The sequence below is a fragment of the Pyrus communis genome, chromosome 14, assembly GCF_041283825.1.
Source record: "Pyrus communis isolate YQ-2024b chromosome 14, ASM4128382v1, whole genome shotgun sequence".
Taxonomy (NCBI): Eukaryota; Viridiplantae; Streptophyta; class Magnoliopsida; order Rosales; family Rosaceae; genus Pyrus; species Pyrus communis.
In genome coordinates this window covers 9337324-9357012 of record NC_142578.1, presented here as the reverse complement: position 1 = coordinate 9357012, position 19689 = coordinate 9337324, and the positions used below count along the sequence as shown (strand labels likewise).

The 19689-nt window shown below is 39.7% G+C and overlaps 3 protein-coding genes and 2 pseudogenes across 5 annotated transcripts; 2 read left to right on the top strand and 3 right to left on the bottom strand.

Moving 5' to 3' along the window:
* Window positions 1–1564: 1564 nt before the first annotated feature.
* On the bottom strand, window positions 1565–2620 carry LOC148691190 (uncharacterized). The gene is made up of 2 exons (XM_088684657.1): window positions 2150–2620; window positions 1565–1847 (listed from the first exon to the last, which is right to left on the bottom strand). Exons 1-2 carry the CDS (start codon window positions 2607–2609, stop codon window positions 1813–1815), a joined length of 495 nt encoding a protein of 164 aa, XP_088540783.1. The 5' UTR covers window positions 2610–2620; the 3' UTR covers window positions 1565–1812.
* Window positions 2621–6461: 3841 nt separating this feature from the next.
* Window positions 6462–7703, top strand: LOC137712560 (uncharacterized). Its single transcript, XM_068451644.2, has one exon. It carries the CDS (start codon window positions 6706–6708, stop codon window positions 7477–7479), a length of 774 nt encoding a protein of 257 aa, XP_068307745.2. The 5' UTR covers window positions 6462–6705; the 3' UTR covers window positions 7480–7703.
* LOC137712270 (putative polygalacturonase) lies at window positions 6736–8604 on the bottom strand (annotated as a pseudogene). Its single transcript, XR_015955827.1, has one exon. The product of XR_015955827.1 is annotated as a putative polygalacturonase (transcript).
* Window positions 8605–11722: 3118 nt separating this feature from the next.
* LOC137714003 (uncharacterized) lies at window positions 11723–17160 on the top strand (annotated as a pseudogene). Its single transcript, XR_015955944.1, has 17 exons — window positions 11723–11773; window positions 12374–12507; window positions 12711–12760; window positions 12852–13028; window positions 13337–13414; window positions 13522–13633; window positions 13701–13785; window positions 13876–13927; window positions 14019–14080; window positions 14159–14277; window positions 14367–14488; window positions 14639–14707; window positions 14886–14943; window positions 15110–15183; window positions 15955–16006; window positions 16217–16296; window positions 16561–17160. The product of XR_015955944.1 is annotated as an uncharacterized LOC137714003 (transcript).
* A 314-nt stretch (window positions 17161–17474) lies between these two features.
* Window positions 17475–19403, bottom strand: LOC137713989 (ethylene-responsive transcription factor ERF061-like). The gene is made up of 2 exons (XM_068453351.2): window positions 17845–19403; window positions 17475–17785 (listed from the first exon to the last, which is right to left on the bottom strand). The coding sequence occupies exon 1, from the start codon at window positions 19117–19119 to the stop codon at window positions 18154–18156; it is 966 nt and encodes a 321-aa protein (XP_068309452.2). The 5' UTR covers window positions 19120–19403; the 3' UTR covers window positions 17475–17785; window positions 17845–18153.
* Between the last annotated feature and the right edge of the window lie 286 nt (window positions 19404–19689).

The window sequence follows — 19689 nt, the reverse complement described above, 5'->3', positions numbered from 1 at the left end:
AGGAGACATATAGATTTCTTCATGTAAGTCACCATGTAAGAAAGCATTATTAACATCAAGTTGATGAAGAGACCAAGACTGACTAGCAGCAAGAGCAAGAAGACAACGCACCGTAATCATCTTAGCAGTAGGAGAAAAGTGTCATGATAATCAATACCTTCAGCCTGAGTGAAGCCTTTAGCAACCAAACGAGCTTTGTAGCGGTCAATAGAGCCGTTGGAATTGTGCTTGAGTTTGTACACCCACTTACAACCAATGGGAATTTTGCCAGGGGGTAAGGAAGTTAAAGTCCAAGTATCATTAGCATGTAAAGCTTGAAGCTCCTCAGTCATAGCACGTTGCCAATTGGGGTCAGTGGCAGCCTCGGCAAAGGAGGAAGGCTCCACAGTCCGACTGACAGAGTTAATGTAAGAAAAATGCCTGGGAGAGTAACGGTGATAAGAGAGAAAATTACAAAGTGGATATCGCGTACCTTGTGTAGAACCGGGTTGCGAAGTCGAAGATGGGTGGGATGGCAAAATCACCTGCGAGCAAACGTAGTCTTTTAAATAGGATGGAGGTTTATGGGCACGGGAAGAGGTGCGGGGAAGGGGAGGATTGGTAGGTAGTGGGGAGGTAGGGATGTCCGTGGGTAAAAGGGTGAAAGGTAAGGAAGTAGCGGGGGGGGAAGGAGGGGATGCCGAGAGGGCAGGGGCATGGGGAGGATCGAATAATGGGGCAGCAAGGGAATCTGTGGGAGGCGTGGAAGGGGAAGAAGGTGGAGGAGGGTGAGGCGTCGGGGCAGGAAGGGGTGGGTTATATGTAAAGTCCAGAGGGGGTGGGATGGGTAGGGTAGGCGAAGAGGATGGGATAGGAGGGTGAGAAACGGCATAAGGGAAAGTAGTTTCGTGAAAGATGACGTCTCGACTAGTGAAAATGCGGTGATTGTCGAGATCGTAAAGGGTATAGGCCTTTTGTCCATGAGGATAACCGAGAAAAATGCAACGATGAGCCCGAGGGGAAAATTTGGTGGTGGGAGTGACAGAGGTGGCATATGCCAGACAACCAAAGACGCGGAAGTGGTCATAAGATGGGGTTTTCGAAAAGAGAACCTCAAATGGGGATTTATGATGGAGAAGACGGGTAGGGAGACGATTGATGAGATAAGTAGCGGTAAGAACACATTCCCCCCAAAACTTGATAGGAAGATGGGATTGAAAACGAAGGGCGCGAGCGGTTTCAAGAAGATGACGATGTTTTCTTTCAACAACGCCATTTTGTTGGGGGGTATAAACACAAGAAGTTTGTAAAAGCACCCCATGATCAGAGAAAAAACTACGAAGAGATAAAAATTCACCACCATTGTCAGTACGAATGCATTGGATGGTAGTGCGGAATTGGGTAGTGACATAAGCAAAAAAATCCTTAATTAATTGTTGAGTGTCGGATTTATGTTTCATGAGGAAGACCCACGTAAAGCGAGAAAAATCATCCACAATGGTTAAGAAATAATGAGCACCAGAAAGAGAAGAAGATTGACGATTCGGGCCCCAAATATCACAATGAATTAAAGCAAAAGGGAAAGTGGATGAAATTGAACTCAAAAGAAAAGGTTGACGAGTTTGTTTTGCCAACGGACAAACATCACAAATATGACTAGAATCAAAAGTGCAATTAAGAGAGCTAGATGCTAAAGCTTGCAAACGAGTGGAGGAGGGGTGACCAAGACGCCTATGCCAGAGGGAGGAGGGGATGGTAATGATGTTGCAGAGAGGTTGACGGGTGGGGAGAGAAGAGGTAAGGGCCACAAGGTAATACAGATCGCCACGTCGCTTACCCACACCAATCATCGCCTTCGAAACCAAGTCCTGCAAAACACACCAAGAAAGAAAGAAGGTTATGGAACACGATAATCCATCTGTAAGTTTACCAACCGATAAAAGGTCCACTCAGAAATTAGGGACACATAAAACATCCTTCAAAGTAACTGATGAATTTAAAGGAAGAGTGCCGGTAAAAGTAATGGGAGCGGAAGCACCACTAGGCAAAGAAACAGGCGGCAAATGTGAAGGAGAGCGATTAACCAAACATGAAGCGGAAGAAGTAATATGATCCGTAGCACCACTGTCAAGAATCCATTGACCATGATGAAAGGTGACAGGTAACAAACCTTGGGCAAAATCAGTAGTGAGCACGGCATTGGCCTGAGGAGGGGTGGTGGTGTCACGTAGAGCAGCTAGAACACGGGAGTGCTGCTCGGCAGAGAGGTCAGGCATGGCAAGCTGCAAGTCATGCAAAGTGGGCTGGGCCCCGTGCACTTGGTGGGTCGCTGGAGTAGAAGAGGAGGCGGGGGCCTGGGTGCCTTGCACGTGATGGGCCTGGGTGAAATTATGGGGCCGGGAAGCAGAAAACCGTGGCTGCCGGGGAAGACTGGAAGGTGCATGGCTGCGGGAAGAACTGGAAGCAGTGGCACGGCGCGGTGGTCGCCACGGTTGGCCATGGAGGGGATGGCCAACGGGATAGCCATGAAGTTTATGGCAGGTGTCTCGGGTATGATAATCAAAATTGCAGTAGGTGCAGTGGAGGGGAGGACGAGCAGAGGAGGGACAGGACGGGCCACGAACAGCCATGGGAACGGCAGAGAAAGATGCCGAAAAAAAATTAGGGCTAGGGTTATAAACCTGCTCTGATACCATGTAGAAAAAGGTATGTAGGCTAAAAAATATATTTGTTATTGATACGTGAATGTGGAAAAATGGAAGAGAATGCAAATGGATGAGAATGCTTATGGAAGAGAATGCAAATGGAAGAGAATGCTTATTTTTTCATTATGTTTCTCTACAAGATTACAAGGATATATATACATGATACAAATGTGTAGGTAGGACAAGGTAGCCGTCCTAGTGTGTAGGTAGGACAAGGTAGGACGGCTGTAGGACGGCTTGACGGCTGTAGGACGGCTAGTGTGTAGGTAGGACAAGGTAGGACGGCTGTAGAACGGCTTGACGGCTGTAGGACGGCTTATTCTTCCAATAATAATATTATATACAATTACACAAGGACTCCAACCATATTCCTTATTTGTCTAACAACACACTCCGTTATCTCTGAAACCTTTATCGGATTACATGTGAGAAAGAGATTTTGAAAATAACTCACTGCAATCGTATCCACCTGACTCGGTTCAGTACACCATACCCCTTGAGAATTCTCCAATCCCATAATCTTATTGCATCAATGTTGTTTCACCGTATGGGCATGGAATAACTTAGTATTTTTATCCCCCTTCCTAAATCCACTAGACTCATGATTTTTGCTTCCAATACATCTCTTCCTCCCTAATCATGCACTTTAACTCACCTTCCTTACATCAAATATCTTTAGTTGCAAACACCGATGATTTAGTTGCAAACACCGATGATTTATAATTTTTGACCTTACGATGTACGATGAACGAATATGGTTCACGAATTCTTAGAATCCTCACAAAGAAGATCCGGCGAGGATCCAGATGGCTAAGAAGGAGTAGAAAATACATAAACTGATGCCACGTAGCAATCACAACTTAAAATAGCGGTTTGCATGTGGCTATCTCATGTCTGTCTCCCGCTTTAAAGTCACCGTCCCACAATCCTAGTCAACCTAAACTCGTTTTCTCCCTTCTTATACACGTACTGCGTGACGTCATTTCCGATTCACTTCCAACATCCGCCACCCAGATTTACTAATATACCCCATTCTCCCATGTTATTGTATAACCGATTGATATATGTAGGATGTTTCTTTGTTTTCATATGTAGTTTTCATATGCATAGAATTTGTTTTAGTTATAAGCAACACTTTGAATGCGGTCTCTAATTATCAATATTCTTTAACTGAAATCTTGTTGGTTTTTAAATTTTGATCGAAATCCCTGAAATTCATGTGATAATGTATTTCAATGTAGGTTACTATATTTTTTAAATTAAAAATTGAAATTTATAGTTGTTTGTATTAATGAGATTTTAAATAAAAAAAACCCATAATTCGTGGATTAAAATTATTAAAATTTAAATTATAATCTCCAATATATTGTGTGTGTATAGATATATATATATATATATATATGTATGTATATAAACATGGGTACATTCATCAAAATTAACAAAAAAATTATTGTACCAAAATATGGGTACATTCTTCAAAACCACGCAAAAAAAATAATAGATATTAGGCTTAATAATATTAGTAAATTTCTTTGATTAGACTTGGCATGGATACATTCTCAAATCAAGAAAAAAAATGTACTCATATAAGTTTAAAAATGGATTAAAAAACAATTGAATATATTTTATATATAAAAAAAAATAAGGTACATTTTACATACAACAAATTGGTATATTTAAGAATTGGTACATTTTAAGATTAGATGTGACATCCCACATCGCCCAGAGGAGTGATCCTTAAATGTATATTCCAATCCCTACCTAGCACGAGGCCTTTTGGGAGCTCACTGGCTTCGGGTTCCGTAGGAACTCCGAAGTTAAGCGAGAAGGGGGCTAGAGCAATCCCATGATGGGTGACCCACTGGGAAGTTGCTCGTGAGTTCCCAAAAACAAAACCGTGAGGGCGTGATCGGGGCCCAAAGCGGACAATATCGTGCTACGGTGGTGGAGCGGGGCCGGGAAGTGATCCATCCCGGGCGGGGATGTGACATTAGAAAATTGAAAAATTACATAAATGGGTACACATAAGATTAAAAAACTTGGAAACCTTTTTATAAAAAATTAAGGGGTACAAACTTATTCTAATTTTTTTTTTTTTAATTTTGGAAATGTTTTGAATTGAAGATTAGTTAGGAGTTCAATAAAGGTGTGAGATTAAAATCATAAATCAATTATTAATTTTTATTTTAAAAATTAAGTAACTCACATGTAAATTTAGTATTGCATTAATGCTAGGAACTTTGATCAAAATCTGAAAACTAATGAGACTTCAGTCAATGAACATTAGTTTTCCTAGTTCTAATATTGACAATTAGAGATCTATATTCTTTTTTTTTTTTTTTTGAACAATCAATATTATCTACACTAAGGGGAGGGGGTAAGTTCAGCCTCACAATGGGCTAACAATAATGTGATTCAAATTCGCCTTTTGCGAGAATCGAACATAAAACCTCTCACTTTCTAGTGAAGAGGAATATCATTAGACCGTAATACTAAATGGCTAGAGATCTATATTCTTATAATGCTTATTTTTAGCTACACTCATTGGAATTCGATTTTAATGATATTTTGCTCTTTGTAAGTCAAAAGTCACCACTTTATTCCTTGATACTCAAAGTTCGCTCCACTTTGCTATTTGGAACTCGATTTTGATTTCTTTTTGCCCCCTCAAACTCGAAAGTTGTCTCTATAAAACTCAAATTTCGCTCTACATTGACTTAGATCTGTTAATTTCTTATGTGAGTTTGATTTGGGTGCGCTAGGCTAATCAATTTTTTATTTTTATTTTTTCATCTCTTCAACTTCTTTTAAACTAAATATTCTCTGAGTATTGCATAATGAAGATTTATAGCCAAATTTATTGCACATGTTACATAATCTTATTGGGTGTTGAGTCCCACATGTTTTAGGAGGTGGCCCATAAGTTTTAGGAAGAAAAGAGAGTCCACAAGTCAAAGTGAGACGAATTTGAGTTTCATGGAATAAAATGGTATCTTTTGAGTTACATGTAGCAAATTCAGATCAAAATTGATAGCCTTCTATAATTTAGGGACCGTTTGATAACATTTCGTTTTCTGTTTTTTTTTTTTTTTCACTTTTTTGTTTTTTCAAATCTGAAAACTAGAATCCTATATGGTAACCATTACTCTTTCCTGAGTTTTCACTTTTTTTGTTTTTATTTTTTTAAAGAATTACCAAAGAAGATTGTAGTTTTCAAAAAACACAAGCTGAAAAAGCAAAAACTAAAAACTAAAAATTGAAAACAAAAACCCAAAGCATGCAAGCAACTCAAATTGGATTTAGGCGTTTCTTCTATAGTTTGGTGCTTGAAGTATTTTTTATTAACATAGCAAATGCCCACACATATTGTGTGTGAACAATTTTATTTCATTTTGATTTTTATTATGTAGTGTGATTAGTTTTTAAAATTTTAAAACAAATCAATTATGAAAGTTGGGACAACGATGGCCAGTTTCTTTTAATGTGAGCATGTTCTTTATTTTTTTTTATCTTGTTTTTATTTTAATTTTTAAATATGGCATGATATGCTCATTTGACTGTAGATTGGTGTAAAAAATAACAAATTTATATTCATGTAATATTACTAAATTGCCCATATCTTTTATTTTTGTTCAGTTTTGATGAGGGAGTTAGAATTGTAATTTTATATAATTTTAGTTAACAACTTGGAGTTTATATTTTTTTTTTTTTTTGATAGAAACGATATGAACTTGGATTTTATTAATAAAGTAGTTTAGGTTAATACCTAGAAGCCTCTTGTAAATTGTTGTACTAGGGGCGGGTGGAATTTGAACTGCGTCAGTCATGCTCGCATTTTCCAAGTCAACCGAGTCGAATCACTATCCCTCCACGCCAACCTAAACTTACCGGCAACCTCCTCCCTCCAATCACGTGGCCGGTCACCCAATTGCCCGTTGCCCGCGTTTCACTTCTTTCCCTCACTCAAATAGTCAACTTCCCACCTGCCCCACCTGCCCCAAATACTGCAACTTCCAAATATATGTACACCACCAACCGCTCGTTTTCTTCCATTCACACAACATCTTCCAAAATGGCCAAGCTCCTCCTCAGCCTTGCCGCTCTCTTCCTCCTCTTTTCCTTCTCCCACGCTCGCACCTCCTCCGATCTACCCGCCAACGAAATCAAAGCCCGCGATACAGCCGACGCCAAGTTACCCGAATCCAATCCCAAGCCCAAAACCCCCACCACCGCCACCATCCTCTTGCCTAGCGAGAAACCCGACACAGAGTCCGCAACCGGCGCCACCATCTTAGCAAAGGAAGAGTCGACCATCGAGACCGTCCCGTTGACCGTCTTCAGCTTCCGCCCCGTCAACCGCCACTTCCCCAGGCGCCCGTTCCCGTTGTCTTTCCGTCACGGCCGCCCATGCCGCCACAGCCGCCGCCCCTGGACCCCGCGCTTTCACGGAGGTGAGCGCGAGCATCGCGAGGGTGAGTCTGTTTCGTACGGCAACGATATGATCATGGCGTCTGGGGACAACATGGGATTCGATCCGGCGTTTCACGGCGGAGAGCGACAGATCCCCTCTAGGTGGGTCAATTTCCGCCACGGTGGGCCTAGGTTCCCGTTCAGGCATGACGAAGAAATGGAATTGGAGAGGCCGCATCACCATGACCACCACCGCCACCACCATGACCACGACCAAGACCGCCACGAAGGATTCGAAGGAATGGAGAAGCCTTTTAGAGAGCACAAGCATGAGCACGAGGGCGGTTTGATGAGGAAGTTCCGCAAGTTCTTGAACCACTTTTGAGCTTTGAAGCCATTGATTGATCCCACATATCAATCTAATCTATCTTTTTATGCTTACTTCTAGTTTATGTAAAGAACTTTGCATCCATGAGAGATGTAGAATCGTATTTATGTTCGTACACTCATAATCGTATGTTTATATGTATGTATTTGTATTTGTATTGAGTATGAGTAGATTGTGTTTATGTATTTCTACTTGATGAATTTGAATTTTGTTTGAGATTATTGGCTCACTAAGTATGTCGGAAAATTGGTTTAAACGATCGTCTTGCAAATCTCAATTGTTGAACTGATCAAAATCAAATCCTGATGACATAACGACTAAATACTGAAAAGTGATCATTTTAGCGAGCCCAAATATAAGAAATAGAATTGTCCTTTCTCTATATAGTCGGATAGCGAAAAAGAAAGAAAATTACGGAGCTGCGTTCTAGTAGCTTTAGGAGTAGTTGGAACATGAAGCTGTTTTCTGGGCACCGCTCAATTCCGAGCATTGCAAAGGGCTTACCAGATGTGCAGCCCCGCTAACCATAAGGCATTTCTTGATCCCGTCACACCGTGGAGGTTGATCTTGCAGAGGCAGATTACGGTAAAAGGGGAGTTCTTCTGGCCCAGGAGTAAACCGGCCTGCTGAACCTGCACGCACCAGATGTCCTTCAACGTGATGCCTTCACGATTGGGAGAGCGTTTTGGTTGCATTTTTCATCCCGACGGTCTCCAACATCTCCTGCTAGTGCTATCTTTACTCCCTTTCGTACTTTTCCTATGTACATGTCTGACACGGTGATGCTTCTTATAAAAGCTCCACTACCGATGTTTGTTTTTGTATTGATGCCAACTCCCATGTTGTAACGGTTTATGTGATCTGCCAGGACATTCTCCACTCCACCAGAGGCTTTACTTCCGACTGCAATTCCAGCAAACTGGGATGATCTTCTAATCCGGCGGATGGTAATGTTAAAACTTGGGCGACCGTAAGCGATCCCATACTCATCCCATCCACTCTTTACAGCCACGAGATCCTCTCCAGCGGATATCTAGAAGTCCTGTATGCAGACATTAGAGCTTGAATCAGCACAAACGAATACTAACATATATATCATGAACACAAAGGCTTCCCACTTTAAATAGATAGACCGTTTGTGATTTCCACAACTATTCCTGTCATAACATTATCTACAGAATTTATAGATAATTCGAATAGAGAAGTAATGACGCATGCCAATTCATGCAAGTTAATATACTAAATTTTCAACATTATTCGACCTCTCTTTAATCTAGTAGCAGTTATCTTTTTCCCCAGAGAAGAAGATGTGGCTTAGTTAGAAAATTCGCATGTACCAGGATCTACTCCATCGGTGTTGGGAGAGTCCGATGGAGCCAATATTGTGACATACCGGACAACAACGTTGCTGCAGAGGAGAAAGAATGCATCAGCCTAAAGTTAGAGCTCAACAACTTTACAATCCTTGCAGAAGGTGCATTAGGTCAGTAACAAGCGACACTATACGAGAAGTTAAGGAAAACAAGATGCAGAAGAGTTGAGTTTGAATTAAGACTTAGTTGGTGCAAACGTGGAGCGCTAAGCGGGCAAGCTATCCGAAATAAAAACATACACAAGACCAATCTTTAGGTGTAAAAATGCAAAACCAAATTCTATGTTTGGCTGTTACGTGCAATACTCGGGTAAATGTTCCGAAAGGGAGAGTTCTGAAAAATCACTTGGAAATGATAATGTTATTGGAGTTCATGAATTCGATGAGAAGCGCTCTTTGCCTCCACATGTTCCACCATACATCCCCTTGGCCATCAATCGTTCCATTCTCACCTGAAAAGGAACAAAGCAGTAGATATATGGGCCCGTTTGTTTGTCCTCACTAAGTCTCATTGGACTAGACTAGACTAAAGTTAGTCCAATCTTGTATTTGTTATCAGCATCGGACTAGCTTTAGTGGGACTAAAGTTCACTCGCTCCGACTAAAACCTTGCTTAGCCGGTCCTAGCGAGGCCCCCCAAATACCTTGTGACTAGCTAAGACCGTCTTCCCTTTCACCCCGCATCCTCGTGCTCGTCTTGCACGATTGCGCCATCTCTGATGACGACTCGTCTTCCTCCACTCACCCCTTGCCGTTTGCAACCTCCAATCCCCACCCATGGAAGAACAAGTGAATTAAAGCAGCTAATTTGCAAGAACAAGTGTAATCATAGCAAAAAAAAAGTCAATAAAAAATCGAACAGAAGAGAGTAGAGAGATGAGTGGAGCCTACCTCCTCATCGTCTTGTCACACACGGACTGGATCCATCTTCGCTCCTTCCAATCTCAGAATTTTTAGTTTCTCACTATTTTTTATTTTTATTTTTTATTATTAATTTTCTATTTTCATGAACTTGATTGGTGTTTTTTTTGGGGACTTGACCAAAATCGTAAAGGCAGATCAGAGAGAGAGTCAAGCAGCGAAGGATCATCTAGTGTGGGAATAAATCGTGCCTCTGTCGAATACCCAGTCTCGTCGCTGTCCAATACCGGCACCCACAGGAATCGAGCCTCTGGATCTTGATTCCCTCTTGCGATTCTTACTTTCTTTGGACTATTCGTCCCTTTGATTTTCTTCAACAGCTGCGATTTTCTTTGTTTGAGAACTGGATAAAAATTGAGAAGTTTTGTCTGGTGGGAAGAGAAAGGAACGGTAGAGATTGAGGAGAAAGAATTAAAATGAACAAAGGAAAAATATCTGAATTTTAAAAATAATTTAGTCCGTAGTTTAGTCCGGCACTGCACCAAACGCTTCACTAAATTAGTCCTATTTAGTCTAGTCCAAGCCAATCCAGCCTAGTTCTTGTAGTTAGTTCAGTCCGAGATAATCCGGTGTAACAAACACACCCATAAGGTATCTATAAAACGAGAATTAGAAGCTGAGTCAACTCTCACGAACTCCATCTCCATGGATAAAGCTTATATACCTTCCTCCAAGGAGCTCCCTCCCTCTTCCATAAGATGGCAATGGATCAATCAACGGCCAATTCCTAGTATCCTAAAGCATCAATACATGAAGAGAGTTAGATAAGACTAAAATACAGCTGCCTCACTAAGGCCATCTCTAACCGAAGGGGTCCAGAGGACCAAAGGGCCGAAAATAGCCCAAAAACCATCTCTAATTGAGGGCTAGGCTAAAGGGCTCGTGGACCCCATTGGACAAAAAAGGATCAAAGGGCCAACTGGCTGGTCCAAAGCAACTAGCCAGCCATCCGCGGGCCAAGTCAGAATTTTCATTATTCCTGTCGGTTATATCCGACAGCATTGGTAAGCCATAATTTCAAATACAACGGCAAGTTACCGTTGGATTCAATATTTTTTTTTTTTGGGCCAATTTCATTTTTTTTTTATGAATTTAATTTATAATTTATAATTTTAATTTGTAATTTTTAAATTTAAGTTGTAGTTTTTAAATATAAGTTGTAGTTTTTAAGTTTAAGTTGTTGTAACTTTTAAATTTAAATAATAAATTATGTTTGACCCTATGGCCCTTTGACCCTCGGTTGGAGACGATTTTTTATGGCAGAGCTAAAACGAGCCATATGGCCCTTTGGGACTCTGTTGGAGATGGAGGCAAATATGGCCCTATACTATTTATTAAAATATTAATATCTTGGAGGGCCAAAGGGCTAAAACGAGCCCTCTGGCCAACCTTCGTGGGCTAAGACTGTTCTCACACCAGATAGGACCAATGTGAGTCAGATAGGATCAAAATACATTAGTCGTTCTATGCTTTTTTAAGAGGTGCATTATGAATGTTATGGTCCGTCACTGAATTATACCCTAGATTTCAAACTAAAAATAAAAGCCCCGAATTTACTCTATTTACAAGATCCAACGGTTAAAAAAAAAAAATGTCGTTGAATCTTGTAAGATTTGGATAGTGGATCGACATTCACTATGAAGAAGTTCCGGAGGTTACCTTCGAGCAGAGTTCCCTATGAAATGAGGTATGAAGTGGAGCCACTACGAAGAAGTTCCGGGGGTTACAAGGAAACTTCGAGCGGACTTTGGGGCTTATATAAATTTTGGACTTTTGGGCTATAAATTTAGGTGCACGGGACTACGTGCTCCCTTATCTTCTTTCCCGCCAAATATCCCTTTTAACCTTTTTCCCCGCCAAAGTTTCCCCTTCCCCTAGTGCCACTTCCTCTCCCCCTCCCCCAACCCCACCCAACCCACACCATCGCCCCCCGCGCCCTCCCCCCCTCCCTCCCTCCCTCCCTCTTTCCCCGCCATCCCTCACTTGGCTCTCTCCAAGGTATGTGCAGCTTTCATTTAATTTCAATTATGTTTTTAATTCGACTTTTTGTTTGGTTGCCGAGAAAGCTCGATTAAAATTCAGTCTCGACGAACATCTTTGTGATACTTACTGTCAACTATAATGTGAATTTTGTTTCTTTATAATCCTGGGTTTTAAAATTTGAGCCCTTTTTTCGTTCTTGTTGAAATGTTAATTTTGTTTAATTGCATTGTTGGGGTTAGGGAATTAGGGGAATCGATTATTTCACCGGCTTATATTTGAATTGTAGTTTCCCTGAATTTTGAGAAATCGTCCCTAGACATTTTCTCGACAACCAAACAGAGAATTAGGGTTTCCATCTAATAGCTTTGAAGCAATTACGTGTTGTTAGAATTTCGATCCAATTAACCCAGAAATGGAGAAATTTGAACTCATCCAATACGTGACACTTAAATTTATGATTTTATACAGATACTTCGATTTATGCTTTATGGTGTGTCACTAAAATGCTATAAATTTGTACAATTTTCCAGTCCTATCAGGTTAGGGTTTAGTAGTTACATGCTTAAATCTATGAATTTGGGAAAATTGACAATGTTAATTGGGCATGGAACGCAGGTAAATCTACTCAAACATGACCGGAGACCAAGTTTCCAAAGGCAGTGACGACATGATGATTGTAGAATATGAACAGAAGCAAGTCAATGTTGTTCCTGATGGATTTAATTCACATTATCTCAAAGTTTACTATGGTAAACCTTGTTTTAATTTTATTATTCTATTCAAATGTTTTTAGGATTACCACTTCAGCTTGTTGAATCAGTTTGATTGATGGTTATAATTTTAAGTCACCAACAAGTTAGAACTTAGAACTAGATATTAGAATCTGATTTCTTTAATGCGTGTAACAAGATATCAGTAATCTTCCCCTCAAAGACAGTGTTATTTGTGGCAGGAAAACTCTTTCCATATGCGGATATTTTTAAATGGATGTCCTATAGAAATGGTAAGCCATATATCTTAATCAACCAGGTCCCTGATCTACACACTGAACATTGTCCCTACTGTGAATGTGTAATCTGACTGCTGATTTGCGGATGGGAAGCATCCTGCGTGTGACTAGTCTTACTTTGGCCGGAGAGAGTTCTCCTTCACACTGGATAATGATGTCTATCTGCGGTTCCAGTCCTTCAACTCTGTGTCTGAGCTTGGAAGTTCTGTCCAAAAAAAGTGTCCGGTCAAAATAGATATTGGGCCTGTGTACAGTGTTGATGTAAGTTTTCTTGTTTCTAAACCAAATGTGATTATGTGGCTTGAACTTTTTCAGTGTATGTACAATAATGCCGCTCTTCCCACCCAACTATTTCATAACGGCAATATTGACTCAAATTATTCATTGAACCATGCAAATATAAAAAAAGGAAAAAAATGTAGAAATGTGATCAAACAGTGCATAATTATAGATCGGAGACAATTTCAATCCATGGTTTCTTTGTTGATTTTAATTTACCTATGATTGGGTGTGTGATTACCTTGTACCACCATATCTCTCATTTCAGTTCTAATCTTTTGTATTTGCAGCCTGCAAAGAGGCACACATATGCTCAGAGTGGCGATAATGTTTTCACCCCAGTGGAGAGGGAACTGATTTTTAATATAGTAAGCTAATCAACCACTTAAACTTTGAAAATTGTCAATATCACAATCTAACTGAACTTTATACTGTTACTGTTGTATGACATGTTTGACTGGGTTTTCTCCAACAGGATATGTCTGACTACGATGATGTGAGCTACTGCTGTTCAGGAGCTGATGTTTGCTTGGAGTGCTGGCCACTTATGACAATTGCTATTAAAGTGATTGATACAGCCCTTAGAGGTAGGAACTTTGTTAATTGTCATCTGATGTATGTGTGGTTGCAATTTTGTAAATCTATGTTCTGCATATCACTTTGGTTTCAGTCACATTCTCTGGGTATATAGTGGCAGACGTGGAGTTCATTGCTGGGTTTGTGATGGGAAAGCAAGAAGGTAATTCTCTGAACAGCTGTAATCTATACTTCCATTTCTTAGGTTCTTAAGACATGTCATGAAACTCCAATTATGATCATTTTTCTGCAGGCTCACAAATGAACAGAGAGCAGCTATTGCTGACTATTTTCGTGTCTATAAGGTGGATCACTGTTTAAGGTACATTTGGGTTTTGAGAGATCTTATACGGTATACATTTTTGTGAAAGGTTTTGATTCTATATTATTGTTCAGGGAAATGAAAACAGTCAGAAGAAGGTTTCTTTTCCCGGTCTTTCTCTCCATCCGTTCCTTGCGTAAGTTGTCTCATGCATTATTGACTTTCTAATACTGGACCATTTGTTGCTTCCACTAAGACCTATTCATTCATGCAGGAGATCTTATACTGGATTTCTTACAGAGTTCTTTAAGAAATTGCTTTTGAGTCAAAAGATATTTTCAACTGAGGAGAGATATGAAAAGATCTTAGATATGATTCCCAATCCTGAACAATGTACACGATGTTTCTTTTCATCGCCTATGCATCTCTATGCCCTATCCTGGAATGATGGTCGAGTTATAGTACTTTATTTATCCTTGCAGCTATTACTTCTGAGCTTCGTGGAAGGTGGCAGGAGAAGAGACAAACCTCCAGTTCAAAAGAAGACATTAATGTTGTTCGATGGGAGCAGCTAAAAACTACGTTGCAATCTGGAAAACCTAAGGTACAAAGTAGCAGATGTTTGTGAGTTTAAGTCCCAAAGTACATTGTCCTGTGGCAATAGTTCTAGTCTTTTTTATAGGATTTTGATGTTTTAAATTGTAGTTTAACCTCTTCTGTACTTAATTTCTCTTGATATCATTTATTGTTTAAGGTGCAAGGACTGCGTAGGTGCGTTGAAGAGATTGTGTTCTCTCTTACCTACCCTAGGCTTGACATGCAGGTTTTGCACAACATCCCCACTTTCTTTTACTGCCTCCTTTTATTCAATAACTAGTGACTAGTTTTTAGTTTACATCCTTCTCTGATTCTACACTGGATACTATGTAATGAGTTTAAACCAACTACTTCAGAAATATGTGCTGAAAGATTCTCTCTTGCAATGTATCTGTATATGGCAGGTTTCGAAACACATGAACCATTTGTTAAAGGCACCTTTCTGTGTACACCCAAAAACAGGTTAGTCCCCGGGCCGCTCTTTCATTTTTTGGGTGGTATCGGATATGATTAGTCGTATTTCTTGAAACTTTTCAGGCACTCAACCACTTTTTATGCTTCCCCCAATTAATAATTACTATGCATCTGGATATTCTTAATGATGCTCTATTTTATTATTTTGTTTCAGGTCGTGTTTGTGTTCCAAATGATCCAAATCATTGTGAGGACTTTGATCCTACTGCAGTACCAACCCTTTCCACTGTAAGGATCTGCTACATGTACAGTTTCCTTCTTCTCTGCATACATATTTTCCTGTGGCCATATGTTCTTGTGGGAGATTCTGTTCTTTTTATTTTTTTTGTCGAACTTTTCACAAAAATTCAACATGTAACATAGTAGATTTGAAATAATGTCAATACTTTCAAACATCTGCATTTCTAGGTTGTTGTACATGGTCAAAACCTCTTTAAACGACTTTCCCCTTATAATATGTTCAATTGATACCAGTTCTCCGTTTTATGAATGCATACATTTCTAATTGTATCTTTTGTTTGTACTATCACTGAAGTATCTTTACATCTGCAATCCAGCTATTTTCATCCTATGGACATGTTGCAACCTAGTTGCCCAGCACCACATGCATATAACATTGTTGGTCTAATCATTTCGGCAACACCCTCCTTGCTATTTCAATCTTCATGAATGAATGATCCAGATTTGAAAAATAGCCTGTTTTAGGGAGATGGGAAATATGAATTAGTTCAATTTTAATCTTAATTGAGCAACGAATTTTTGGCTATCTAACATTCCTTGCTCATTATGATTTCTGTTCTACTGCACGATCCATTAGCTAGCTGCCTTCTTTATGCATACTTGCTAAGGCTGTCCAGTTAATGTGCAACATTTCCAAGTATCCAAAAAGATGTTGTACATGCCTTTTATTTTGTAAATGCCATATGAGCTGCTTTTTTATTGCTATGCAATTCCTTGTCTTTTAGTTTTTGGGTTCTTACATGATTATTTTGAATGCAGCTTTTAGAACAACTCAACATTGGCGGTTTGAGAGCAGAAGGTGATGCGTCAAGTAACACCGCTTATCTTTCATTTTATTTGACATCGCATCTGATTTAGCATAGGGGTTCATACCTCTCGGAAACATTGTGCAGTTGGGTGATTGCATCATGTATGATTAGTGAGTAGGAAAATGTTCACTGCAGGTGAACCTGCACTAAAATGGAAAATGTTTTTTTTTTATGATTGATGATGGTATCATATATCTTTTCCTTGATCACAGAATGGGACAGAACGTCACTCGGGAAATCAATCAGGTTTTTCAGACCATCGTTTTGGCAGCCTCTGCTAAAATCTTGCAAGGTACATAACATTCTATTAGAGTTCTCCTTTTATTGAAAAAAATTGACCTATAAACCAGAATCACCTTCTCATACTGCCATTCTCTTTGCTTTCTTGGGAATTAGTTTGAACTGTACCTCTGTCAAGCGAAACTGGCGTTATCCCCATTTGTTTACTTGAATGAGCCACTTCTCTAGAGTAGAACACAGAATTCAACTAAGTCGTAAAGTTTAATTTTTCGGCATTAGTTTTAATGTGTGTATGAATATGCTTTTTTTATTGCAGGAGGAGATGGAAAGTTTGTAGAATGCGAAACTGCAGCAGTCTAAGAACTCCTTTAATTGGTAAAACTGTTTGCTGCTATCAATTCATGTTGTGAATATCCAACTTTCATGGATCTAGTTGATGTTAAAATTATAATTTCAAAAGACAATTAGGATTTTAACAAAGAATCGACATCTTTAGCATTCACTAATTATTAACTTTTGGAGCGCTACTCAGCATCAATTTCGTGTTTATAAGTTGTCGATAACATTTCATTTTAATCAATATAGATATCGGCGTTATCAATAGAAGATCTGTTCTATGACATGATGATTTATGATTTCAACTACCATTTGTATAATTTTGAAGCAAACAGTATTGATACTGGAATTGGTAAAATGAATTATGACACCGCAGGGAAGTGGTATGTGTTGTCTCGTTCTTGAAAGAATGATGAGTGAATGGAAGAGACAACGTGCACATGGTTTCTTTTATTCTTCAATAGCAAGCAATGGGCACAAGCACACAAGGAGGAGGACGACTAGGACCACAACCAAAACGAAGGAATTAGAGATAAGGTTTTGCTCCTTTCACCTACGTGGCTCACCATTCATCACCTCTTATATAAGAATTTTGACTACTAAGGTAAATAATATCATCATCTAACAGTTACATACTTACTGGATATCATTACAGCATAGATCGTCAAATGATATAATAGCACTCAATACTTGTAAGTACTGTAATAAATTGTGCAAGAAACTTTGAAATCCAAATATTTTGACAATTCCAAAATCTGACATGTAAATAGAATATTGAAGAGTTATTATTATTTAGATATCAAATTGTAATTTGTGGGAGTGATTGTTTTTGGGTAATAAGGAGCCAAGCAGTGATCCTCTTGTTTATGCATAAAGAGTTACACTAGTAGGAAATGATGTTTAAAATTCATTAATCGTCTTATTGATAAGTAAACGTACATAATTAACAACTCAAGGTCCCTTAGGCCCGTTCACTATCTCTCATCCCGATCCTCTATGACACCCGGACCCCGGTTACACAACAGGACCTCTCCAAATATAGCCCCAAAACAACCCATAAGGATAACCACTTCTAGGCTCTAGTTTAAAACAAGAAAAACATATTCAGATAGCTCATCATGTAGTAAACTACCAATTTACCCTTAAAAACTCTAAATACTAAAGCCACACAAAAACTAGACATATACGCACTACTGCTTATACACCTATAAAAGGGTCAAATGGTTCCTTGATGTAGATACTATCAAATGCATTAAAGTTTTACCCTTTTTTTTAAGATAATTTTTCACTGTTTTTAATTTGATTTACATGCCACCATAAGATTGGTTGGAAGGAGGCCATACATGTGCCATGTAAGCAAACTAGCAGAGTATTTAATGAAAACTAATGACACCACATTGATGAGTGAATTTATTGATAGAGGATGAACTGATGAGTTTTAAACATAAGGGATCAAACTGATGACTTGATAAAACATGATAAAACATAAGAGACGGGTTGTGACAAAAATCCGTTGATAAAATTAAGGGAAGATTAATTTAAAATCCAGATTTCCCAAATCAAAATCCTCTTTCTAAATAGCAAGAACTTCCCAAATCAACTCTGGATCAAATGAAGGCATTTTGGCAAGTGAACACCCCTCAAATTCCGACTTCTCTCCCATTCCCAACTCCGCCATCCCCATTTGAAACTCTGTTGAAACAGACGGCGGCGAGTTCTCACTCCTCCAAACCCCGTCCTCAGACACGGTGGGCGTGGGCGTTAATGACACCATTTCGTGACCAAAACCTTCGCCATCGACCAAAGGCGACGGCGAGGATACCATCTTCACAACCTTCCCGTTCTCAGGGAAACTCCCATCACCACCAACTGAAGGGCTGCTCTTCTTCACATTCTTCTTTGCTCTTTCTCTCTTCACCTTCTGGCAAATAGCTTGGATTTTCGCATCCACGGTGTTTTTCACAGCGTTCAGTCTAGAGCCCTCGCCAAAACCCAAATTGTTCGGGTCCTTGAGATTGGGGAAATTCAACTTCGCGTACTCTCCGCGGAGCTTGTAGGCCGCCCGGTCGTAAGCGTAGGCGGCGGCTTCCGCGGTGTCGTAGGTACCGAGCCAGACTCTCATTCTGTTCTGAGGGAGTCTGATCTCGGCGACCCATTTGCCCCAATGCCTCTGCCGTACTCCCCTGTAGAGCTTCTTCTTGCATGGAGCCATGTAAGTAGTCGAAGAACAAGCCGAACTCTGAAATGGGTTCGTCGCAAAAGAGCGTGAGGCCGTGGTGTTTACGTTTGCTCGGCTTTCGTCGCAGAACTTCTGGAGGAGGTCTCTCTGGCGGAGGTAAACTGATGAGCCCAGCGGCTCAGATACAGAACTGCCGCTGGTGGTGGTTGTCACGGTGGCGGCGAGTGTTTGGGGGCAGTGAGAGAAAATCGAGTCCAGGGTGTTTGTGGAGCTTGTTAGTATGAGATTTGAGAGAGAAGATCGGATGTCAATGGCGTCTGTGAACCCAAAAGCAAGGTTGTTTTCATGCATTATGTCCATGATTTTCTGGGATAATAAACAAAATTGAAACAGAGTGTTCTGAAATATTATCAATGTGTAGGAAACAGGGAACTGCAAATAAGTCCCTTTCCTAAAAATTCAGAACAAAAAACGAAATTTTTGAGATGGAGAACAAGGAAAATGATCGGAGAAAAATATATGGATCAGAAAATATCAAAGATGAGAGCTCAAGGGGAGAAGCTTTTGGGTCTGTGAGAGAGGAGGAGTGAGATTTGTTTTGTTGGTGGAGTTTGGGGCAAGACTCGTGAATTTACTATGCTGAAAGGATGAATGGTGTTGCTATTTATAGCTGCAGTGTGTAATGAATTGATAGGATTTTTAACAGGAAATTTCGTCCACAGAAATGATAAGAAGACTCAAAAATAGACTTTCGTGGACTCTCTGTAACCTCATGTTTTTTACATAATATTGTATAATATTCATATATTAAAAAGTTGTTAATACGAAATATGAGGTTATTAGCTTACTCGTGAAGAATTGTGATAACTTGATTCACATCGTTTTAGTATAATTCTCACAATGGTGAGTCATAACCCATGATCATTGAGT

What these genes read in the sequence shown, in the direction of transcription:
- LOC148691190 (XM_088684657.1), bottom strand. Translation starts at nt 2,609, where the DNA reads ATGGCTGTTCGTGGCCCGTCCTGTCCCTCCTCTGCTCGTCCTCCCCTC. An exon ending in CACTACTGATTTTGCCCAAG is followed by an intron (nt 1,848 to 2,149) that starts GTTTGTTACCTG and finishes TGTGTTTTGCAG; the next exon opens with GACTTGGTTTCGAAGGCGAT.
- LOC137712560 (XM_068451644.2), top strand. Translation starts at nt 6,706, where the DNA reads ATGTACACCACCAACCGCTCGTTTTCTTCCATTCACACAACATCTTCC.
- LOC137713989 (XM_068453351.2), bottom strand. Translation starts at nt 19,119, where the DNA reads ATGGACATAATGCATGAAAACAACCTTGCTTTTGGGTTCACAGACGCC.